This window comes from Psammomys obesus, unplaced genomic scaffold (assembly GCF_907164565.1).
Source record: "Psammomys obesus unplaced genomic scaffold, mPsaObe1.curated_primary_1811, whole genome shotgun sequence".
Lineage (NCBI taxonomy): Eukaryota > Metazoa > Chordata > Mammalia > Rodentia > Muridae > Psammomys > Psammomys obesus.
This window is the reverse complement of record NW_026596120.1, coordinates 15075319-15087179: the sequence shown is the minus strand read 5'-3', so window position 1 is coordinate 15087179 and position 11861 is coordinate 15075319. Positions and strand designations below refer to the sequence as shown.

The 11861-nt window shown below is 45.0% G+C and overlaps 1 protein-coding gene across 1 annotated transcript in view; it reads left to right on the top strand.

Moving 5' to 3' along the window:
* The window catches only part of Col6a6 (collagen type VI alpha 6 chain), a 50455-nt gene that overhangs the window by 7093 nt on the left and 31501 nt on the right, over positions 1-11861 (top strand). Inside the window, exons 5-7 of the mRNA XM_055629510.1 lie at positions 204-761; positions 3072-3647; positions 6288-6857. Of these exons, the coding sequence (XP_055485485.1) occupies positions 204-761; positions 3072-3647; positions 6288-6857 (1704 nt within the window). The remainder of the gene's footprint in view (positions 1-203; positions 762-3071; positions 3648-6287; positions 6858-11861) is intronic.

Genomic DNA, 11861 nt, shown 5'->3' with positions numbered 1-11861 from the left:
CTTCTTCTTCTTCTTCTTCTTCTTCTTCTTCTTCTTCTTCTTCTTCTTCTTCTTCTCTTTCTTTCTTTCTTCTTTTTTCTTCTCTTTCCTCCCTCCTCCCTCCTCCTTCCTCCCTCTTCCTCTCTCCCTCCTTCTTTCTCCCTCCTCTTTCTTTTTTCTAATGTGCAATTATGTGAATATACATCCCAGTTTCTCCCATGCAGCCTGCCGAGACATGAAAGCAGATATCATGTTTCTGGTGGACAGTTCCGGCAGCATCGGGCCTGAGAACTTCAACAAGATGAAGGTGTTTATGAAGAACCTGGTGAGCAAATCTCAGATCGGGGTGGACCGGGTGCAAATTGGCGTGGTCCAGTTCAGCCACGAAAACAAGGAGGAGTTTCAACTCAACACGTACTTGTCTCAAAGTGACATTTCCAACGCCATTGACCGAATGACTCACATAGGAGAAACAACCTTGACAGGCAGCGCCCTCACCTTTGTGTCTCAGTATTTCAGTCCTGAGAAGGGGGCTCGGCCCAACGTCAGGAAGTTCCTCATTCTCATCACAGACGGTGAGGCACAGGACATAGTAAGGGACCCAGCAGTGGCCCTTCGGAAAGAAGGTGTGATTATCTACTCCGTGGGAGTATTTGGCTCCAATGTCACCCAGCTCGAGGAGATCAGTGGGAAACCAGAGATGGTTTTCTATGTTGAGAATTTTGACATTCTGCAGCATATCGAAGATGACCTCGTTCTGGGAATATGCAGTCCCCGGGAAGGTAAGGACAGGCACAATCACACAGGGAAAACCAAATACTTATTGTTGCTTGAATTAAACAGAAGTGTATTAGAATGGTCTAAACTTCTTTCTTGGAATGTTTGTTTTTGTGCCTTTGGCCTTTTGAGTTAACAGCTGGGTATGGTGGCTCATGCCTGTAATCTCAATATGCAAGCTGAGGCAGGAAAATGGCCATGAGTTCGAGGCCAGCCTGGGCTACAAAAATGAGTTTCAGGCTAGTCTGGGAAAGAGTGTAAGATCTTGGCTCAGTGCCTCCCCTGCCACCATAAAAAAAGCATAAATCCACAAAGGAACAGTTTTGGCCTATAGTTTTCCTATTTGCAGACAAATAATATGTCTAATGTCATTAACTATTCCTTTAATAAAAGTGATGGTACCAGGTGTCCTGTCAGGTTCCCTGCAAGGAGGGGGTTTGTCAAGAGCTCTTGCGGAAGTGGTCTATTGAGGAAGTACTTCAAGGAGGAAGGAAAGGAAAGCAAAGCAAAACAGAGCAGAGGTGGGAGTTCCACAAGGCAGTTACTTCATCTGTGAGTGTAGTTTCAGCATGATCCCATTGACAATGTTAGATCATGACACCCACCATGGTTGGCCCTGCTTTTCCATGAGAGGCCCAACCCTATATGTCCTGTACCATGGGACCACATATGGGCTGCTGAGACAGTTGGTAGAGAAACACACAACCTCCTGAGCAGAAAGAGTCCTATTTGTCTTAGCATCTATTTGATCAAATGAAATGTCTGTGAAAACTGTCTACTATATCTTGCAAAACATGACAGTAGTGAGGGAACTTGAGCAATAGATACTCTCTGAGAAGGAAATGGCACACTCCCCGCTCTTCCTATAATACTGCAGAGTAATGAGAGTGTGCAAACCAAAGCTCCAGGCTGGAGGTGCAGCTCAGTGGTAGAGCACTCTCAAGGTCATGGACTGAACCCCAGCATCTCACCTCCCCCCCCAAAAAACCCACAAGGACCAGCAAATATAAGCAGCTAAATTGCTCTGTGCCCCCAGGGCTTAACGACAGGAGCATTCTGAAAATGTAAGACTTTTGAGGGAGAAGAGACATTATCTTGCTGGTCTAGCAACAGTTACACTGAGCTCCCACCATGGGTTTTGGCGGTTGTCATCTGTGTATGGTAGAAGGAGAGCTACATCTGGTTTCTGTTTCCTGTCAATGCCATCCATAATAAGTACAAGCTCTTTGAAGAGCTCCAATGCTGAGCAAACTTCCCCTTGAGTCCCTGAGTAATTGAAGCAAGCTTCATGACCAGCAGATGGTTGGAGGGACCTAGTTCTTCAGTGGAGTCAGCCTTTCTTGGGAATTTGATTTTTGGCTCTGACATATGTCCTCCAGTCAGCGTTGAGTACACTGGCTCTTGTGTTCTCAACAGTCCACCTCAGGGCTGGCAAGTGGCTCCCAAAAGAAGGAAATGTGAAAGCCATCTGGGCACTGAGGGAGTACTTTCTCACAGTTGTGTTTCTCCAGAATGCATGAGCTAACAAAGATTTGGATTGCGCTTTTCTTAAGACCCAGAGAGAGCATGTATTACCAACATAAAGACCAAATGACCATCTCATGACTCCGCTTCTCCAGAAAAGATGAGTTGAGTTTTGGAACTCATGGGGGGATCTGCTTCTCTAGATAAATTAGGAATTAGGTCTTTCATCCGCTGCTTTGCCCGAGAGCTGACCTCAGGCTTAACAAGTTCACAGGAGTGTCACGTTAGGAAAACTACATTCGCTAAATGAGAACTGACCTACTTTTTATGAGTCCGAATAACAAAAATCACTATTTCAAGAAAGTCAAAAAGGAAGAAATGTAAGCTCAGAAACCAGCCAACATAGAACTACGATACAAATACAATAGTATCAGATTCTTTTTGTTGTTGTTTTGTCATTGGAATCCTAATAACATCTCAAGATCCCTATAGTATAAAAATAAACTTGTATAAATAGAAGCATATGTGGCAGGGACCAGTCATATGGGAACATTTTTACAGTTATGATTTTCTCTTCTTTGGCCTACAGGTTGAGACTGTACTCCTGATGACTCTAGGATGGCCATTCTGTCTTTTACCTCTGTAGTAGGTCTCACTCCACACTCACCTTGTTTTGAAAGCTCACGTGAACACTGCTAAGTCCTGGCAGCACAATAGGGCAGCTCTCTCTGTTATCCAGAGAGTTAAAGTCTGATGCCTAGCATGTTCCTACAGAGAGGAAACCCCAGGCACGTAAGTGGAAGGTGGGGGCCCTCGCACACTGAATCTCGGATGTTTGCCTCTCTTTTCAGAATGCAAGCGGATTGAAGTCTTGGACGTTGTGTTTGTCATCGATAGCTCCGGCAGCATTGACGATCAAGAATATAATATCATGAAGGACTTTATGATTGGCCTGGTGAAAAAGGCGGACGTGGGCAAGAATCAGGTCCGGTTTGGAGCTCTGAAGTATGCTGATGACCCAAAAGTGCTGTTTTATCTGGATGAACTAGGCACGAAGTCGGAGGTGATTTCCATGCTCCAGAAAGACCAGCCTATGGGTGGTAACACCTACACTGCTGAGGCCCTGGCCTTCTCCGACCACATGTTTACTGAAGCCCGGGGCAGCCGTCTGCACAGGGGAGTCCCTCAAGTCCTCATTGTGATCACTGACGGGGAATCTCATGATGCAGAGAAGCTCAACGCCACCGCCAAGGCCCTGAGGGACAAAGGCATCCTTGTCCTGGCGGTGGGGATTGCTGGCGCAAACACCTGGGAGCTCTTGGCCATGGCAGGGTCGAGTGACAAGTACTACTTTGTAGAGACTTTTGGAGGCCTGAAAGGGATCTTTTCCAACGTGTCAGACAGTGTCTGTAACTCTTCAAAAGTCGGTAAGGCCTGTCAGTTAAGTTTTCCCTAATTATTGAAAAGGGGACAAATGAGTGAGACACCAGCCAGTCACATTTGGGAGAAAGTTGTCCTGGGGGGGAGAGAAGGAACCAATATTACGAAGTGGCTTTCCCACATCATAGAATCTCAGAGTTGGACAGGCTCTCAAGGATATTTCATTTACCTTCCTCCCCAGGAGAAAAACTTTAAAAAAAAACCCTTCTCCTTACTCCCACACAGACTTTTTTTTTTTAACACCGGGAGCTCCGAGGCTTTTGAAAAGACTTTATTAGAACATAGGTTTACTTAGATGTCTTTCTACCCAAAGTCAAACTCTGCCTTCTCCTAAGGGCCATCGCCCGTGGCCTGAAGTTGCTCTATTCTCCAGGCCAAACATGTTCAGTGAAAATGCAGACTGAGGCATTCCAGACTCCTGTCCAGTCTCTATGGGAGTTCTATGACAGGGGGCAGTCGGCTTTGCTGTGCCCGTCCCTCCACTTGGGCAGCTAGAGATGGTGTGACTGTGCGCGTGCATGGGTGCTCGCTCATTCATTGTTCATCCTTGCAACTGCCATTGGACACGTTTTGTCTTGCGAGGCGTGGGGTGTCATACCTGTAGTCTCAGCACTTGGAGGCCAAGGCAGTCAGAGGCCGTCCTAGGTTACATCATGAGTTTTGGGCTAGGCCTGCTGTGTAGCACGATCCTGCTCACCTTCCCTCCACCAAAAGAGTGAAAGACAATTCTCACCCTTTTTTTTTTTTCCTAAGGTCCTTCTCAAAAAGAGACAGAATTTGCTTTCCAAAAAGGAGGACTAGAAAACATACAAGCAAATTTGTGCTCTAAATAAATGAATAAATATTTTTGTTAGTGGGATCTCTGTTGGTTCACCCAACAAGTGGGTGCAGTTCTTTCTTAAAATTATTTAGCTTTTCTGGGTTGGTTGGTTTGTTTCTTGTGAGCTTTGCCTCCTTAAAATGTAGCCACTAACTTTTTCTCTGGCAAACTAACATCTTTCTTCTTGTTATTAGGAACAAGGAAAAATCGTTGCTTCCTTGTTGGCAAATGCCTAAAATTTGATCTCTCCTTCTCTCATTCCCTGGGAGAGCTGACAACTGCACTTTTGGACTGAATATTCCCCATTAAGCAAGAAAGGCTACCAGATATGAATGTGAAGCAGAGAGGCGATGAGTTGATCAGTTTCTGAAGGATTTATTTTCTCATCTGCTTTTCTCTCGATTACCCAGACTGTAGGGAATCTGCCACCTTTTACCCTTTCTGAGACTACACTGAGACAGGAGGGTCACTGGGACTCCCTGGCACCAACCTAGCTCCTGGTTCAGTGAGATCCTGTTTTTTTTTTTTTTTGTTGTTGTTGTTGTTGTTATTTGGGGGGGGGGTTGTTTGGTTTGGTTTGGTTTTCCAAGACAGGTTTTCTCTGTGTAGCCTTGGCTGTCACAGAGCGATCCAACTGCTTCTGCCTCCCTGAGTGCTGGGAGTAAAGGCATGGGCCACCATGCCCAACTGAGATCATGTCTTAAGGGACAAAGGTGGAAAGAGGAAGTCAGAGCACGTGATGTCCTCCTCTGGCCTTTTGTAAGTGGGTATACATACCCACACACCTATGCATTGATGCATATTAATATACATTAATGCATATTAATGTACATACACTACACACACACACACACACACACACATATAATTTAAAAAATTAAGTTGCAGCCAACTGTAATCCCAGCTGTGAGTTCAAGGCAAGCCTGGTCTACAGAGTGAGTTCCAGGACAGCCAAGGCTACACAGAGAAACCCTGTTAAGAAAAAAAGAAAGAAAGAAAGAAAGAAAGAAAGAAAGAAAGAAAGAAAGAAAGAAAGAAAGAAAGAATTAAGTGAATTCAAGGAAGTAACAGGGCTTAGCAGAAAGCTAAAGGAGGCAGACGAGCCTATGCTAGGCATAGCTTATCTATTGGCAACAGCCTCCCTTCTGTTTGTTTTGGAACTGTTACAACAATACAATGGAATAATCTCTGACTAAATTGCATTACGTGCTCAAAAACATTTTTTCTTAAGCTGGTATTTTTGCCTGCACACAGCAGAGAGAGGAAGCTGATAGAAGGAGGTCAGATGGAGAGCGGAAAGCACGGCCCTAACAATTTGCCCTAATAAACCAGAAAAAAAAATTTATTGGACCAACTGGACCAGAGAGGCCAAGACAATAATACAGACCATCTGCTTCTATTTGAATCTCTATGTGGATACGTGTTAATGTTGTTTGCTGTGCTACTGCTGTCCCCGGCCTTCTGGAAAGGTTAGGGTAAGACTGCACATGATGAGAGATGAGAAAAGCTCTCATGTAGCACGGTTGTCAGTTTTCTGGCATGTCAAAAACAGAAAATGGTGTAAGACCAACCCGAGCAAGCCAAGAGAAACAAGGAAAGGATGGGTTAGTGCCTGACTCCCATTGCCTTTATGGAAGGATCATTTGTATTTATTTATTCTTCAATTAATGTGACCACAGAGTAGCATGAGATAAGCAACCACTTTCAAAATACTCTTTCTGTAGAGCTGCAGATGTCTGATTTACTCCTGACAGGTTGAAGAAAGACTAGTCGCCTGGTCTTATCTCATTTCCTTTCCTCTCTGCAGATTGTGAAATTGAGAAGGTTGACCTTGTTTTCCTCATGGACGGCTCAAACAGCATCCATCCGAATGACTTCCAGAAGATGAAGGAGTTTCTGGCATCAGTCATTAAAGACTTTGATGTCAGCCTCAACAGGGCGCGCATAGGAGTGGCACAGTTCAGCGACAGCTACAGACCAGAGTTTCTGCTGGGCGCGTTCACGGGGGAAAAGGCGGTAGCCACGCAGATTGAGAATATCCAGCAGATCTTCGGATACACCCACATTGGGGATGCACTCAGGCAGGTGAGGTACTATTTCCAGCCAGACGCAGGCAGCAGGATCAACGCAGGTACACCTCAGGTGCTGCTGGTCCTCACGGATGGCCGGTCCCAAGACGAGGTGGCCCAGGCTGCCGAGCAGCTGAGACACAAAGGAGTGGACATCTACTCGGTGGGCATCGGGGACGTGGACGATCAGCAGCTGGTCCAGATCACGGGGACAGCGGAGAAAAAACTGACGGTCCATAACTTCGACGAGCTGAAAAAGGTGAAGAAAAGGATCGTTCGTAACATCTGCAACCCAGTCAGTGAGAGCAGTAAGTATTGAGTGAGTCCTTCACTTTGATTTCCTCCCACCACCTTCCTTCACTGACATTTTCTTTCGACTGTTTGCCTCCCTCGGGGCTGCTGGGAGAGCTTAGATTTGTGCCTCTGGATTTCAACCTGAACTTTCTCACAGCTATGAAGTGGATGTATTCTGTGAGGCGTGCAATGAGAAACGGGATGTTAGAGACCCTGTTTCTTCTATTCACGCTGTCTCCCACGGGGGGCATGGCTCTTTCTGTGAATAGAGATGCCTGACTTCAAAAGATGTGAGGGAGAAACCATTGTTCACAATCCGGCTGCTTTCTGAGGCTGGAGAACATGTCACAGAGAAAATGAGCTGCCTGATGGATTTTGGTTGCCTGGCGATAGGCCTACAGTGCAAGTGATGATTGCATTTAGGTGGGGAGGGACCATCTCTAGGTCTACACCTTTACTGTGAAAGGTTACCACAGAGATGAATAATTATTTTCTTAAGAATGGCCACCTGTGAGGCCTGGAGAGCTCAGTCAGTCAATGAAATGCTTGTGCAATCATGAAGACTTGAGTTTGATCCCCAAACCCACATAAAGAGCCAGATTCATGCCTGTAATCCTAGGCCTAGAGAAACTTGACAGGAGGATGCCTAGAGCTTGCTGGGAATCCAGCCTAGCCTAGTACATTAGTCCAGGCCATGAGATACTCTATCTAAAAAAAAAAAAAAAAAAAAAAAAACAAGGTCTGTGGTACACAAGGTTGACCTCTGATCTCCAGGGACATGTGTTCATGCATACATACTCACACAAACACACACACACATGCACACACACACACACACACACACACACACACACAAGAGAGAGAGAGAGAGAGAGAGAGAGAGAGAGAAATCATTTTGACATTTTCCTGGTAGGCAGAGTGTCTTAAAAGAACAACTTGTACTTTTCTTACAAAGATACCCTATTGGCTGGTGATTACTCCACCCGAGTACCCATGGTAAACATTAACCTTAGACATCCACCTAGGAAAGAAAAGCCACGGGATCATCCAGAGGCAGCTGAGCCTGAAAACCTGACTACAGATCCTGCCCCTTGCCATCTGTTCTTAGACAAGTTGCTCCTCAGAGTTGCATGTTTTCCTTTGTGGGGAGTGAATGAGCACCACCGGGTTCAAAGTACCTTTGTGAGGATTGTGTGAGAAAATGCATGTTCAAACCCTCAAACCTGACTCTGAATGACTGTGACACCTGTCATGGAATTATGAAGTCCCTCTGTGCCAGTCAGGGTTCTCTAGAGGAACAGAACTGGCAAAATGAATCTTTCTCTCTCTACATACATATTATATGTTATATAATATGGCCATCCTAGAGTGGGCAGGGGAAAAGAGGAACAGAAGCATCTTCTAAATTCTTCCGTCCTATTTCCCATTGCCTGCATTCCTACCAAAGCCAGTTCTTAGGGGAATGTCTCAACTGATGCACCTTTAAGAAGAGATAGATGGTCCCAGTCTCTCCCTCTGCCTCTGCCCATCAGGTGATGCCTCTGATTTCAAGATGCTGAGCTTTTCCTGCCCTTCTCCTTGAGTGGAAAATCAGAGGAACCCAAAACAGTCCTTTTGCCTACTCATACCAATTCCATGGACCCTGGTGGCAAGTCACCTGTGCCCATAAACACCAGAATTCACAGTCCAGGAAACAGCTTTCCCCTTTTGCAGGGACCCACTTGTGTCCCTGGGTCTTGTTTCTCTAATTCTCTAGGCTTAAGTTAAGTCGAAGCTACTTTTCAAGCCCCTTCCTCTTGAACTAAAGGAGACACTCCTTCTCATGTGTGAAAAAGCTCAGAGTACATTGACATCTCTCTCCAAGAGTACTTTCCCAAGGCCCAGTCTCCCATCTTCTGTAAGAACCCACTGGGTGGGTCAAAGGTTGAACGTCATGAAGTTGGTTAGGGGCCACCGTCTTTCTGCATCTCGCTTTAGACACTGTTCTGACTTTGGAATGTGTGTGGTTATTCCAGCCAACTCTTCTCCCTTAATTTTCTATTTCATAAGAGACACTCATTTTAAATTATTAGGTAAAAAAAAAAAAAAAATTATCTCAGGATATTTTGGTTTCTATTTGAGTGCTTGAGAAAGTTTTAAAAACGGGAATGTTAACTCCAAGTAGTGAGTTATTTTTAAAGGAAGTGGTTGTTTATGCCAACGCGATGGCTCGGCTGGGAGAGACAGTCACCCCCAGAACTTGACAACTGAGCTCTGTCCTGGAATTCAGGTGGTGAAGGAGGAAAAGGACTGACAAGTTGTCCTCTGACCCCACCCCCTGCAGTGCCCCACAAATAAATAAATATCTTTAAAACCTTTTTTTTTTTTTCTTTTAAGCTGCGGAAATAATCGTGAATACTAAAAGATAAAGTACTTTTTTATTAAGATAGAATCAAAGTCATTAGTCCAGCGAGCAAGAATGTAAGGCTTTCTTAGCCAGGCTGTGAGGTGAAGGCTGATGAGGCTGGAATGTCTGCTAACAAAGCTTCAAAGGCATGCTCAAGTGTATTCTGGGATGCTCCTCCTAAATTCTAGACTCCTCCAACCACAGAGGTCAGACAGCGTTTGGTGTGTTTTAGTGCTAACCAGGCTTCGATCTGGACATTTGCTTGGCTCGTTTGTTTGTTGGTATTTCTGTTTGGTTTTGGATCCAGGGGATTGACCTCAGGCGTGCCAGGCAAATAACACTGAGCTTCGTACACCCCAGCCTCCTCTGACCTGTTTCTCAGTAAAACATGCCAAACATTGGAGACACAATTGCCATTTGAGTCTTAAATTTTTCCCCATTCATAAAGCCTGGGCATGCTTAAGACTTTCTCTTGCTGTGTGCAGTGACTCCAAATTCAAAAGCATGAGCAGCTGTGTGGAAATACCTTGTACAAACCTCTTTCTTCTCTCACCCAACAACTGCCAACAGCCCACTTTTCCCACTGAGATATTCTCTTCACGACCACAGCCACCTAATCTTCTCAGTGTACCTCAGCCTGTCAACAGTGTTTCTTGATATTTTTTTTTCTGCATTTATCTATCTATTGTGTGGATTTGGTGCGAGGTGGGCCATGTCACAACATGCATGTGGAGGTCAGAGGACAATTTCCAGGAGTCAGTTCTCTCCTTCTGCTATATGAGTTCTGGGAACTGAACATAGATTATTGGGCTTGACGGAAGTACCTTTCTCACTGAGCCATCCCTGGCCTTCACAGTATTTCTCTCTCACTCTCTCTCTCAATTCATTCTTCTTTAATTCATCTGACTGCAGCCTCCTCTTCTTTCCCTCTTCCTAGTCCCTTCCCCACCTATTCTCTCCCCGAGATCCATTGGTCCTCTGTTATCCTTCAGAACAGAGAAGGGCTGCCAGAGACATCAACGAAACCCATCCTAACAATATGCAATAAGACTGTGCATAAACCTTCATGTCAAGGCTGGGTAAGGAAACCCAGTAGAAGTAAGAAAGGTCCTACAAACAGGCAGAAGAGTCACAGACACGCCCACCCTTGCTGTTAGGAGTCCCCCAACAGCAGTACGCAGAGGGCCTAGCACAGACTCATGCGGGCTCTGTTGTTGCTGCTTTGGTCCCTGTGAGACCTGTTCAGTTGATTCTATGGGCCGTGTTCTCCTGGCGTCCTGGATCCTGCTGGCTCTGAGGACTCAGCAGTACTTCTTAACACTGAGAAGACGCTACTGTCGGCTCTAAATAAAAACCTTTACAAATGAAAGAATCCGATAATTAGAATCAGCTTTTGGGCCTAGCAGGGCAGGCAGAAGTGTGACGGTCTCATCCAATCTGTTCTTTTGTATTTTTTTTTTTTTGAGACATATAATCTCTTGATTTTTGTGGTCAAGAAAAGTAATATTCCAGGAGGGTAAGAGATTTTTCCTAACACAGAAAACCTGGAGCTCCTGTCTCCCCACCCTGAGCTCTGCCCAGGCTTCCTCAAGGCTCTTGGAAGAACTAAGTGAGAGGCTTGAAGCAGTGTGCTTCTCTTTGCCGTCCCAACCTCACCCTGTTGCCTCTGCTGTGGCTACTTCCTTAATTTTCTTTGCTTTCATTGTGCCTTTCTTATACTCAGCCCTGTGACCCAAGTTTAATTCTTCATGACCTCTCTTTGAAAACCAACCCTATCCTCCTCCCTTGCTCACTTCTCAAACCACCCCTGCCTTCAGTGAATTTGAGTCACCCATGGCAGATTCCCTATGAAGCAGAGCCTCCTCATGGAAGACTCCAGTTTCCCCAAATTTCTCAGGCACACCTGTCCATAGAGCTTTTGTGGCCAGTATGTGAGAACTCCCTTCTCAGCTTCTTATTTTTCCCCATTGCACTTTGGCCTGTGGCTGGTCAGCCTGGATCTGCTCACCAAGATCTCTTCCTTTGATCACATCACTACAGAATCATTTACTAATTTTAATTAAACATGAGAATTTAGAGAGACTGTGTTTTCAGCATTCAAGATGAAGTGTTTTAAATGCTCAGTTTCTGCAGGGAACAAGTCCGGACAGTCCGTGTCATTATGATATCTTTGTAGCATGTGCCTTCCCAAAGTGTATTTTCCCTGAGGGCAGTGATGTGGCTTTGTCACCAACTGGTTTTCTGTGGAAGGGTTAAAGTGCTGTTAATTGAAAGAGGAGATGTGGTCACAAAAGTTTTTGGAAAAGATGGTTCTGATTTCTGAGGCCGCCATCTCATTTTCTGAGTAGCCAAGAAGAGCATCAAATACAGCAAAGCAGAAGGCTGGGCTTCTAGACTTTTTGACAACATTAAATCCCTTTGTGAAATTGGTTCTCACCAAATAAGGCTTTCATTTTTCCACACTTAGCTCTTGTCTTAAAAAAAAAAAAAAAAAAAAGAAGACTCAAGTTACCAACTTTTGTTTTAAGCACTGAATTTGGTTTTGTTATTGTTGCTTCAGAGACTTAGAAATATCCAACTGATCAGTGTGTCTGGGAGATAGCATGAAAAGATGACCCTGTACGCAGACACA